This window comes from Microtus pennsylvanicus, chromosome 1 (assembly GCF_037038515.1).
Source record: "Microtus pennsylvanicus isolate mMicPen1 chromosome 1, mMicPen1.hap1, whole genome shotgun sequence".
Taxonomy (NCBI): domain Eukaryota; kingdom Metazoa; phylum Chordata; class Mammalia; order Rodentia; family Cricetidae; genus Microtus; species Microtus pennsylvanicus.
In genome coordinates this window covers 35,335,088-35,348,662 of record NC_134579.1, presented here as the reverse complement: position 1 = coordinate 35,348,662, position 13,575 = coordinate 35,335,088, and the positions used below count along the sequence as shown (strand labels likewise).

The window sequence follows — 13,575 nt, the reverse complement described above, 5'->3', positions numbered from 1 at the left end:
AATCAAATAGTGATGGATTCAGCAGATCCTAGGCACAATCAGCTCACATGGGTATGTGGGTCTTGATAACCTGTCATGCACCGAGAACAAAGAAAAGACTGCTGCTGGCTAGTGGGCGGCATTAAAATACGGGTGGGGATAGGGCAAAGAGCACTAGGCATGCATATGAGAATCCCATGTCTTCTTTGCGCCCTCATGCTCAGTGTATATATGTCTATGTGTGTTAAGGTGGCTCCTCAGTCACTCTCCCCACAGGCTTGATGGCAGAAAAATAAGAACAATATTCTCTTATGTACCAGTGGGTGGATTCTCTTGAAGGTAAAGGTAAAATAAACTTGAATTCCTTTTATTTGGATTGTACTCAAAATAGGCAGAGGACAGAACCTAATACAAAGGAGCGCTTCCCTCATCGTCAGTGGCAGGCCATCATGGAAAGTCCCGCCTTCTTCCTGCACATCGTCACAGCTCCCAGAAACTTCTCAGTGACAGCCCCGACCCCAAGGAAGAGGCGCACCTCTGGATTCCAAACCTGAGGTTGTGTTGCACCATTTGCCCTCACTAAAGAAACCCCAACTCCAGGGTGACCCCCAAGTAGTGACAGACGCTGCCCTTCAGAGCAGGGAGCTACTCTCTTCTCCAACCAGGTGGGTTTATCTGCCTTTCACTCTCCACGCGGAATCTTTAGAAACAAATTCATCATAGCTCAGTAAAGTCAGGAGAATTCTGTCCCAGTTTTAGAAACTCAATTTAGCTTTGGGCAAGCAGCAGAGCCATCCAGAAGGGTTATTACTCATAGATCTCTCCTTCGACGGGCAGTCCCCCCCTCCTCCCCGCAGCTGCTTGTCTCTCTGCTTGTCTCTCGGTGTCTCTCTACTTCCATTGTCAACACGGAGATTTAAGCCAGGTCTCTCTGAGTGACCAATATCAGGTCACACATCAAACATGCAGGAAAGAGATATGATTTTTGCAAGAATAAATAGGCGATTAGTACTGAGCTATGGGCATTCAGATGGCATCTGTATTTATAAACATGTTTGGATTTAATTTTGCTGTCTAGACTGCAAAGATCTGTCACTGGGGCCATGAACTACTGTTTCACCGAGGTGGAAAATTACATCAAGGGCAGTGATTCCCAGGGCCTGATTCAGCAGACGGCCCCAGGAGCTCTGTCCATAGAGACATGGAAATCTCTAGATTATCCACATTCCAATGCCAGGCTGAAGAGATGGCTCCACTGATTAAAGTGCCTGTTGAACAAGGGACACAGTTCAATCCCCATAACCTGTGTGACTGATCCAGGCTTGGTGATACAGTCAGGTATAAAAAGTTATGAGGAAACAGCTGAGTCCCCTAGACTCACTGGCTAGCCACGTAGAAAAATCAGTGAGCTCCAGGGGAGTGGGAGATTCTGTCTCAAAAAAGAAGGTGGGGGAATAGACCCTCTACACACATGTGCTTGCGCAAGTGAGAGCAGATGTATACACCAAAGAAATCAAAATCCTAATATTAAAAAAAAAACCTGCCAACCATAGACTCACAGTGAGGTGAGGTGGGTATGAGCATCTATTCTTCTTCCAGATGATGTAAGCTAAATTCCTAGGGCCTTTACCAGGCAACTCAGAATCCCCTGTAACTCCAGCTCCCGGGAATCTCTTACCTCTGCAGACACCTGAATTCATGTGCACAATGCCCAACACACACACATACATACACACATGCACATGAAAATTAAAAATGAACAGTTTTAATTAAAGGTCTTGAAATGCGGGGACACTGGGCTTCTATGAGCTGATGTCTCAGGAGAGAGAGGGGGCGACCGGGACATTAAGAAATGGATAGGCGTCACTTTTTGTGTCGATAGATGCTATGATGATAGTGACAACAAGCATGTCTGGAGATCTTATCCCTAGCTATTAGCCCTCTAGGTACGGCCTTAAGTACCCAGCATCAGCCAAGCCCAGAAGGCAATCCCCTACACCCGTGTTTCCTGATGCAAACCGTCAAACCGTAGGACCCACAGATCGCTCCCAAGGTTGTCATGGCCTTCTATTTCAAACAGAGACCTCAACAAAAATCCATATTTAGAAAAAGAGCGTGTTGGCTTGTAAACACTAATAGAGCTGGGAAGTCTTGCTTTGGAAATTGAGGACTGTGACGTGGTTCTCACAGCCTTGCGGCGTCTCATGCTGCACATGTCTGTTCTCACGGGTCCTTGCTCCTTTAACACGTGTAGGCAGCTTCATTGGATATTAACTGGAAACATACATTAACATAATAGATCCCCCTTGATAATTACTCTGACAGAATGAAATAAGTTGAATTTTAATGTGATTTAATATTAAGCTAAAACAGAAATTCCAAGATCCAGAAATTTGAGAATAAGAAATTAAGTAACTTAGGTTCTTCAGGGAATTTTGTTCTGCTCCTGGGACATTTTATACGCAGTCTTTTTTGGGTACTTCTAGCCTTTGTCCTTGCTCATTCGCAGAGATAAAAGCCTTCAAAAGGCTTACTAATATAATAATAGTGTATCATACACAAATATATGTAAGCAGCTTTTTCTCGAAGTAAGGTATATTTTGTTTATAATAATATAAATTTAAACAGTGCCATCATCCTATAATTATCAAATAATCTCTAATTTCTTTTTGCTACTTAGAAGCAAATCTCTTTTAAGATCTACGCTTATATAATAAAAAGCCTTATTCATAGTATCTTGACTTTTTCCATTTGATTAATTTTTATACTTCCACAAAAGAGGCTCACTCCATGTCTACTGATGAGAACCAACTCTTAATTCAAAAAGTTAAATAATTATTAAACAATTAAAAAATAACGAATAATTTTTTTTAAAGCTGGCAGAAATTGCAGTTTTTGAATGATAGAAAGGTGCATCTTCCATAAGGGTCAATCATGCCTGTGGTACAAAGCCCCAAAGCAGACATGCCCCCAAGGAACCAGTGACATGTCAAGAGAAGCCAGTGTGTGTACAGGGGCATGGGTCATGGGAGAGCTGGTGCCAACCCAGCCACCACCATGCCTCATCATCAGGCTCCAGGCTACTCAGGTATCCAGGGCTCACACAGGGACAGGAAGCTCAAAGTGTGAGGTAGGGACAATCTCATAAAAGAGATTATAAAGGATGCAGTTGGATAATAAAAGGTTTTATTCCCTTCTTAAAATCGTGTTCCCTCCCAGGTACACCGTGGAATTTTCCAGAGGCTGCACATCATGGGGCATTGCGAAAGGCATGCATCAGCAGACAGGAAAGCTCTGCAGGTCTCTGTCGGGCAAACATCAGCAAGAGATATAAAACACCCCTGTTCTCTGCACTGGGTAGGTCTGATGCTTTAGAAATAGGAAGTTTTCATAAACAAGTGTCCCTTGAATTGATATATAGAATGTTCATTCCTATTTATTAATAAGCAAGCTTTGAAAACTTGCTCCACTTTCACTTCCAGATGAGGGACCATCTCTAGTGAAGCCGATATGCTCTAAAGGTCTGGGGGTCTTCTGGCATACTTAAGGTCACAAGTCAAGTTATAACAACAGGTTGGTGACCCTGAGGATAGGTGGACTCTAAAAACCATAGTCCTGATGCTGTGAGAAGTTGTGGATACAAACTTCAGTTGATGGATGGATGGATATACCTGTGTGACCAGGAGTGTCAGCGGAGGCCTCAGTGAGGCATAGTTCTGACGCCCTTCCTCATTTAGAACCAATAGGGTCAACCCTCCTTCTCCCTTTTAGGTTCCTTCTTGCCCTGCCTTCAACTTTCTGATCTCCTTCCAGTGCCCTGCATGCTCCCTCAGACCTGCACAGGAGGCAGAATTTTTCTGGACATAAAATGAGGCATCCTCATGTTCAGGAAAACCCAGCATCCCTCCTTCTCATCCTCCACTCTGATAAGGTCATTGTCACTTCAACAACTCTGGCCGTGACCAGTACAGTACAGCGGGATGTTCTCCCCTTGAGTCTCATTTGTTATACAAACTTTGATTGGTGGACACCAGCATCCCTTACACCCAGTTGGAGGCAATAGAACTTTTCCAAAAAGAAGACTACTATGTTTTGTAATTCATAAAATTTAAGAACATCTAGAATCTAGCATCCCCAGAACAACACTGTAGTCCCCAGGTATTGTGGGGAAAGGGGCTCACTATTACACAGTGTCTTCTGTCCCAAATCCAGCTCTTCCAAACCAGTCTTTAGTTTCTATAAAAATATGAAGTTTATTCCTACAACTGAAGATTGTTCCCAGTGAATCCTGGAGAGAAGGGAGGTGTGTGCTCTCAGCACCCTATGGTTTTATTTCTGGGTGACTCTGCAGTAAAAGCAAGAGCCCTGCCCCAGCACCACCACAGAGACTAGAGACCGGCACTGGGTTCTGAGTGCTCCAGAGGGCAGAGCCCAGTTCCCCACCCTCCTTCCAGGAGTCGAGCATTTCACAGTTTTCAAAGCACTTATCTCATTTGATCTCATTTTAGCCTCACAACAACTCGGGTGGATTCTCACCAACCCTAATGAAGAAAGCAGAGAACTATATTTGCATTGTAATTAACATGTTGCCCAAAATGGGAGTCCTCTCTTCTGGGAGGGAACCGGCTCTTAGCATCACATTTAGCTTGCTTGGCTTTTCTTTGCAAAGATGGACCACAAGGCTCGCTGTGAGCTGCTAAAAGCCACTCGAAACCAAAGCACTGGTACAAATAGCAAGCCGGTTTGGGTGGAGGGCACGGTTCAAAGTTACGCATACCCAGGGAGACGCAGACGGGGGTGGGGAGGCAGCAGGACCTTTGCAGCCGTCTTACCATTATCTCCCGAAGTCTTGTCTTTTCCGTTGGTCGCTCCAGCGCTTTGTCTCTGAAAAACATTTTAAGAAAGGAAAAAGAAATGATCAAACATATTTAGGACTATCTTCGTCTTTTCTGTTCATTCAAATATCTCTCATATCACATTGAGTTCAGAGTTACCATAACTTAGAAAGTTAAAGCACGGTGCTGGCGAGACCAGGAAACAGTGACTCCCGGCAAGCACCTGCTGAAGCTGCCCACCACCTGGCTTGCCAGTGCCCACTGCTGGCTGAAGACCACTCAGAAGCCGCATGAAAAGCCAGATGGTGAGGGTTGTTCATTGAGCATAACCTCATCCAAACAGAAGAAAAGTAGGCAAGGCTGCGTACCAACCCCAGGGCTGCCGAGGCTGGTCACGCACCACTGTGTTCTCACACCAGGCACAAAAGACTCTTACATTCACGGTAGGGACTCTTATGTTGCTCGTTCCTCCCCAATACTGATGCACTTTTTCTATCATTGTCTATGCCTGTCCCGGGGATTTACATTTGTCCAGTTTGGCCAGAAGTATGAAAAACATTATTTTTATACCTTTTTAATAGCTATTTTTAATACCATTTTTATTCTTTGACATTTTTGTTCAGGCATATATTAAATTTTAGTCATCCCTAATTAAACTCAGTGTGAAGAAATAACTTTTAAGGTTAGATTTGCTTCAGGCTGGGAGATTCCTTGAGCATTCTCAAGTTATATATAAAACATACATAAATATATACAAACAGGAAGCCTGTCTCTTCAAAGCTTATTGTGGCCTATGTGGTTATTTTGATGCATGGAGGAATATGCAGTTTGTCAATCCAAGTGTTTGACAATTGTCAGGAAGCGTCAGTTTGAGAAGACAGGAAGAGGCTGCAATGACTCTAATTTCTAGGAGAAGGAAACGGGGCCGGTAGGAAGCATGGAGCCAATGGTGTCCTGTGGAAATTACCACTGTAATATAACTACAGTAAAAGGGTCTTGGAAAGACAGACAGCTACCAGAAAAGACAAGTCACCAGAAGTGACCACTAAGAAGTCATGATGACATTGGAGTTCATGCATGAGGCCCAGATCAGTCTACAATCTCCTAGGAGGGGTACCAGTGCCCTTCAGTGCTCAGTGTTGTCATAAGGAATTTGGGGGTCATTGGTCAATGATGACTGAGGAACATGGATTATCCGGATTCTAAGCAGTGTAAACCAACAGAATCAATGATAAATATGGATGCCAATCTAATTGAGCGTCCTGCAAATGCTTACTGTCCTGAGGAAATTATTACCCAAGAGAGCACACTGAAGGGTGCACCCTACTCCCCAGTATGTTACCCACACTTTCAGCCCACATCCTTGCTAAGCTTAAAGGTCAGCGGTGCTGTGCTCCACCCTGTGAGACAAGCACCTCTCTGAAAGGAACCGGGAGGAAAGGCGAGATGACAGGAAAGTTCACAGAAAGCTGGCCCCTTTTTCATATTTAATTTGAAACCTTTGGGTTTCCATAGTGATAGGCTTGCCATTGTTCGACCCCCAGCCTGATATCAATTGTTCCTGCCATGGCATTCACCCCTACCTGGCGGAGGCTATAACACAGCCAGACTAATTTAAGCCAGAGAGCAGTCCTTGCCTAGAGCAAATGTACAGGTACCAACAGCCATTTCTTTTTGTCTTTCCTTAATTTGATACCGCTGCTTGTCCTCTGTCGTACAAAGCTGGTAAGTGTGTGACTCCTGATGGAAACTGAACCACCCGGATCAGGGACGCAGCCGCCACCCCAGGTATGAGCCAGCCCACTATCTCAGCCCTTCCTTGAATAAGTCATAGATGGATGAAGATAAAAGGGAAATTGTGCAGCATTAAAGGTGAGATTTTTTGGGGAAGAATGAAGACAAATTAAATGGGATTCAATCACAAAGAGGGTGCAGGCCCTGGGGCATCAGTTTTAAATGCCTAAACACCAGTACCTTTTCAGGTGCCACAAATGCCACCTAGCTCCATAAAAGATCACATTTTAGAACCAGGGGGAGACTGAATGAGATGTGCACAGGGAAGAAAAAGAGGCATTCTTTCAGGATTTCTAAGATGAGGGTTTTTATGTCGGCTCTTGCACAATGGAAACAAAATGGAGGTGATAGATGTCGTGAAAGATGCCATCTCAGATAAGAAAATGATCCTGACAGAAAAAAAAAAAACACATCCCTGAAAGCATCTTGTTTCAAAATCCTGGTGACATTTTCAAAGGAAGACTGAGTGCAGTGGAGGGTGCCCAGAAGCTTCCTGGTCCCCACAGTCTGGTCCTCACAGGTTTACTGTCCCATTTTATGGGGTGACCTGGTACCATCAGACACCACCAGCTCTGTGGATTCTGACACTATCTTTAATGAGGTGCGTGTTCCCATCAGCCTTGTCAGCCCCACCTTACCCACTATGTCCTAAGATACGAAGCAGAGCTTTGCACAAGGCAAAGCTGAGAAGTGCCGAGCCCGGATTATACCCAGAGGCCAGGTACTCAGGTCCTGCTCTTAGCCACTCTGCAAGAATGTCTCTTCGCACTATGTGCCACATGTGAGCCACCACCACAGCTAGGGAAACCAAAGAACGGAATTCATGTCTTAAGGCTAATGTGACTTCATTGGCACCCATGGGGATCAAGTATCGAGAACACTTAGATCTTAGGAAGAAGTAGTTAGACCAATAATAAAGGTCTGAAGTGTAGGATGGTTGTGAGGTTTTTGAGCTTATATATAGCACAAATACCAGAGTTAAATTATTCTGAAATAAATGACTGTGTGGCTGGAAGAATGAACAGGTGGATCAATGAATAATTGGATGAATTAATAAATGGATAGATTAATGGAGGTCCTGGTGGATGGATAGGTGGATGGATTGATGGATGGATGGATCATTTAATAGGTAGATCAATAGATGGGTGGGTAGATGGCTAGATAAGTTAACTGGTGGATGGTTGAATAGATGGATGGATCAATGGGTGTGTTGGTCACTGGATAGATGGATGGATCAATGGATCAATGGGTGGGTTAATCAATGTATCAATGGGTGGGTTGGTCAATGGATACATGAATGGGTCAATGGCTCAATGAGTGGGTTGATCAATGGATCAATGGGTGGGTTGGTCAATGAATGGAACAATGGGTGGGTGGATCAATGGATGGATGAACGGGTGGATGGATGGATGAGTGATGACTGATAGATGAACACATGGTGGTTGAATGATAGATATGTGAATGGGCATGTCTGTGAGTGAATGGATGAACAGATAAAGTTTTTCTGGAAAGAAGAATGAGGAAAAATGTTATATTTAATGAATAATAGAAACATCTACCCTTGGAAAAGAGGCTGCCTTTTCATTCCAGCCCCACTCTCATACCAAGGCAAGAGAAGAGCTGACTCTTCTCTCCATCCTCCACCAACTCCGACTATGACATCATCATCCTGATACTATATTGCCCACTGAACAAAATATTAAGAATACAATCTATCATGATTACATCAAGTGCTAAAGGAAACAAACACAATGAACAGGCAAACCCTGTTTCAGGAATTCTGTGTCCTTCTCTAAGAAGTCAGAAATGGCTCAATGTATTGTGATGCCATTACTGTCATTGAGTTCAAATGTCCATATAACAATATAATATTGAGCATATGCAGAAAGCAGAGACACTCTAGGTAAATATATCTAGCTACAATTTAACATCCCAATTGACAAATTACCGCATTGTAAGTCAGGTATTGAAAGTATAGTTTCAGAACAGTCCAGAAAACCAAACACTAGTCTATCTGAGAGTTTTGAGGGCATGTCCTGCCACCTAAATCTGACTGGGTGTCTTTAGGGGACTCTAGAGAATTAGTCAAAGGCTGTGGGCACCGAGAACAGGGGAGGGCTGGTGATGAGAAGCAAATTATTGTCTCTTCTGGAGACAGGGGTGGTGCCTTGGAAGCAAAAACTCAGCCTTCATCTCACCCATATCAAAACCTGTGCCCTTGGACCTCTCATCATTTAGTCCCAGGAGAAGCCTATGGAGTCTGACTGTCTACTTTGTCAAAGGTGCTGGACCAGGTGTTCTGCTCATCTCCTGCTCCATCCCAACCGAACAAGACCAGGTTCATAAAATACTCCTGTTTAGGATCCCCTGGACTCTCTGTTCCCCACAAACATGGCATCCTGTTCCATAGGATGAGTGTCTGGGAGAATGACAGTCTCTTTCACCTTTGCCATCTGAAGTAAGCATCCCAGCTACAGAAGGCAGCTCCGTGTCTGCCCTCATTTGGTGCACAGCTCTCTCTTCCGACATGTTAAAGTCATATCCCTGTCGTCATCTTCAGAGCCTCATATAGAGAATCAGAGGACCCGCTATGGCCCAACCTTCTACTCAGTTTTGTTGTTACCATAATAAATGGCCAGACTACCAGGCTCATAGGCCATGTAGTATTCATCAAAGACTCCAGTTTTAATACTGACCTTAAGTTACAATTAGGTGTGTTAAGGACCCATGTGACTTCAAAAGAACAACATGAAATCCCCTTTTGCTCAGCCCACAGTAGAATGTATCTAAACAGTCTGATGAGGGGATAGGACAGAGAGCCCTAGACAGAACCGCTGCTCTAGGTTAGCCATCTGTAGATGCTCTTCATGAAGTTTTTCTTCTCCACCAATGATCAGTAATAAAAATAAAACACATAAGAATTTAATGAGCCTTAATTAAAAGAAGCCTAAACAACAGTTGATACTATCAATGAGGCCTGCGCCTTTAAATGTTCCTTTTGATAGTTTAATTTATTCCAAGTATCAATTAAAAGGCAAGAGAAGTAGTCTAAAGATACAACTTGTGAAATAATTTTCCTGGACAGTCTCACTGCATAAAGATCTTCAGGATCTTTATATGTGTATACGTGTGTGCATATGTGTTGAGTGTGTGTATGTATAAGTATGTGTGTATGTGGTTATGATGTGTGTGAATATGGTGAATATGTTTGTTTGTGCACTCATCTGTAAGTATGTGGTATGTATGTATATAGTGTGTGTGCATGCATGTGTGTGCCTATATGTTTTCATACATGTGCATGTGTGTGATGTGTGTGCACATGCATGTGTGTGATATGTGTGTTTGTGGTGTGTTATATGTGATGCATGTATATGGTGTATGTGTGTGTGTGTGTGCTGTATACGTGGTGTGTGTGTGTGTGTGTGTGTGTGTGTGTGTGTGTGTATGTGTGTCTTAGTCTAGATTTCCCAGAATGCAGAGCCTGAGGCAAACATTGTTCATGCTATAATTTTAGCCAGGGTGATACCTGAGTAAAGGAAAGAGGCAGTAGAAGAGGCATCCACTATGAGGATGCTTCCTCAAGCTGGCCATGGTTAGGTGCAGGTCACCCTCAAGAGCTGTTCAGGTTGTGAGTGAGGATGAGGGGCAGAGGAGGCACAGGAGTTCCAGTTCAGCACTTCTGCCTCTCTGATCAAAGACACCCCATGGAGCACTGATTCACATTGCTCCTGACTGTGCATGTGCCCGGCTGAAGGGGGGGGGGGGGTCCCAAGGAAGGGGGTAGGGAGATGGATATGGAGGTATTTGGAGTGGACAGGCGATGATGCGCTGCAATTGTGCACACGCCCAAGCCCACGCAGGACTGTTGGCCACGCAGTTCCTCACAGGCAAGGGCTGCTGTGTCACACAGGAGGCAAAGGACTCAGCCCCCGAGCCTCACTGGGTGAACTGTTTCCAGGCTAGTTGCAAGGCCGTGAATGACTGCTTCACAGCAGATGTCCACTGACTGAAAAGATCTCATCAATTTCTAGGAAATAGTCGGCACGTGGTTTATTTATTCACGTACTTTGAGCTAATAATGGATATTGATATAGATCAGGTCTCTTCTAAGCCACAGTCAGAAGCATGCATATTGACAACACAACATCACAGTGAGCAGAAAAGTGCCTGAAACATCATTAACACACTCAGCGACATCCTGATGACATCTCTTGAAAACCCTGGTTACATTTCCTTTGAGCATAATGGACTCAACATCTCTGTCCCCCATCCTTCCCTGAGAACTCACCCACAAAACCACCACACTTAAAGAATAACCACGCTGGTACAAGATGAAGAGCCTGGACTTTACCTTGGGGACCAGATGCACAGGCACACTAAGAAATTCAGTCATCGAGATAGATTCTTGAACACCAGCAAATTTCAGGGCCGGGACTGAGATTATGTCTGTCTGCCCTTCTGCCTCAGGCTCCCATGCGGCCAAGACAGCACAAATCCCTGCGCTTTCCCAATGCAAGTATAAGGTTCAAGAATGCTAATTACAACAATAACTTGGAAAGTTATTCCGACTCAGAACAATTGTTAAAGCCGTCATCACATCGTGAACCCTAGCTACAGGCTAAGAGCGAATGCCGCTGCCTCCTGAGTTTTGTTACAGGATTTCTAAACTCTTGAGGCTACACGGCCACCTGCTACTTCACCATCAATGCCTGCGATATCAGTATGCTATTTGTGTTACACACGAGAGGGTAAATTAGCAAAAGCACTGTCATTATTCATGCTAATTTCCGACTTGAGACACAAGGCTCACTCTGTCTGAGCGTGCACAGCTCCACCTCTAGAATGAGACGCATGCATATCCTCAGGAAATGACATTTTAATACTGGAAGTTTGAAGTGTATGAAATGCAATATGAATTCTTACTGGTCAGACTTTGGGTACAGCCCCCAGGTGGGTACACACTCCTAGCAAGCACTTGATAGACTGAGGCAGGAGGATTACAAATCCAAGGCTAGCTGGGTTTACATAGTAAATTATAGTCCATCTTGAATTGTATGAGACCTTGTCTCAAAAGCAAAGACAAAAAATGGGAGGTGGAAAGATGTCTTTGCAGGTAAAGGGGACCTGCCGGGCCTGACGATCTGACTTTGATTCCCCAGAATCCACACAGTGAAAGGAGAGAATCAACTCATAAAAGTTTTCCTCCGACCTATACAAGTGTGCCATCACACACACACATACACACACACACACACACACACACACACACACACCACAAAAGAGGGGGAAGAAGAAGAGGAAGAGGATGGAAAAGAAAAAGAGGAGGAAGGCGATGAGGAGAAAGAGGAGGAAGAGGAAGAAGAAGGAGGAGAAGAAAGAAGAAGAATAAAGAAACTTTTAAGAAAAAAAATGGGAATCTAAATTGTAGCCCAGGATACTCTCTGAAGGTGGGTCTACAGCATTTGTGGTAAATCTGAATTCATTAGCTATCTAGTTTTGTAAGATACCATTTTCCTGGACAGTCATCCATTTCACAAACCACTTTATTAAGAAACAAGGAGCCCTCTGGATACCTAAGTAAACGAGCCATGCCTAACCTCATCCAGGATGCACACACCCAGGTCTCCTGCCTTCTTCTCAAACACAAAGAGAGGATTTATCTGAATTTGACTTTGGCAGCTTTGGAAAAAGGCAAATGGCCCTTGGAGGGGTTGGGGGCTGGGTTTATAGGGGACAAGGAATGTGTAACAAAGAGCCCTTGACTCACAAAGAAATTTCTTCTCAGCCCTGTTGCCAAGCTCTTTGTGTGGGGAAGGAAATGGGTCCTCACGGACCAGGTGTTGCTTCCCTCAGCAGATTAATTAGGGAATTCCCAGTTAGAGGACTTCAGTGTCATCCCGGCTCAGAAATGAAAGGATCATTTTAAAGGTAAGCTATCAGGAGGTTGGAGAGTCAGCTCAACCGTTCAGAGTGAGTACAGCTCTTGCAGAAGACGGGGCTTTCATTCCCAGCACCCACATCAAGTGGTTCATGACTGCCTGTAACTCCCGTGTCTAACACCCTATTCTGTCCTTGCAGGCACCTGCATACACACGCACATGGCAGACACTCACAAAAGCATGCATGCACTTTTAAAAAGGAAACAGATTATGACAATCAAGTCCATTTGTTGGCATGCAGAGCCAACGTCAGCTGGCAAATGAGAAGCCACCCTGGACAGTGACTCTTCCAACATCCCTTGTTTTTGCCTTTACTGAGCCAGGCCTGGGCTAGGTCGGAGAGATTCCCCCACTTTGGCTGACTCACAATCTGGAGGGGTCAAAGAGAGAAAAGTGGCCAACCTAACATGTGAGAACAATTCTGAGCCCAGAATACCTAAGGTCAAAGGTCTGGACATAAGCTCCTCATTCACAGGGGCTCCTGCCTATCGCCCACTATAACCAGAGGGTTACCCACCAGCTAGGCTCTTCAGTCTCAGTTCCCACACACCAAGGATTACAGATATTCATAGCTGGCCCCTGCTGGACACATGTCAGAGACCTAGGCCATGAGGCCTGCTCTTCTTCAGTCATCTGTGATGGTATCTTTTCAAGAGCCACCACCCAGGCCCATCCGGTAGATAGCTTCCCTGTGTAAAGAGAGCGAGAGTCCTGGTGGCAAGGCATTCTCTAGCATTTCGCCTTCCCTTCCTGGGTTCCGGCCTCTGCTGGTCCCTGGCTACCAAGCAGTTTCAGGAGGTCTGAGGAGAAAAGGGAAGAACCACTCCTGTCCATTGCTGTCATTGTCCTCGTGGCTTGGAAGCTCCTGCTAGCTAGCAATACCACTTTCTATCTCCACCCCACCCCCACCCCCAGCAGCCATTCACTTTCTCTTGTTATTTTCCTCTGTGGAACTGTCTTCCTCCCTGTTACAGAATCTTAACAGTCGCATTGTGACAGCGTTAGGGTCTCCAGCTCCCCTTCACCAG

General features: G+C 44.7%; 1 protein-coding gene across 1 annotated transcript in view; it reads right to left on the bottom strand.

The window, feature by feature from the left end:
- Pcp4 (Purkinje cell protein 4) overlaps positions 1 to 13,575 on the bottom strand; it is a 59,770-nt gene that overhangs the window by 27,555 nt on the left and 18,640 nt on the right. Inside the window, exon 2 of the mRNA XM_075954577.1 lies at positions 4,812 to 4,863. Within this exon, the coding sequence (XP_075810692.1) occupies positions 4,812 to 4,863 (52 nt within the window). The remainder of the gene's footprint in view (positions 1 to 4,811; positions 4,864 to 13,575) is intronic.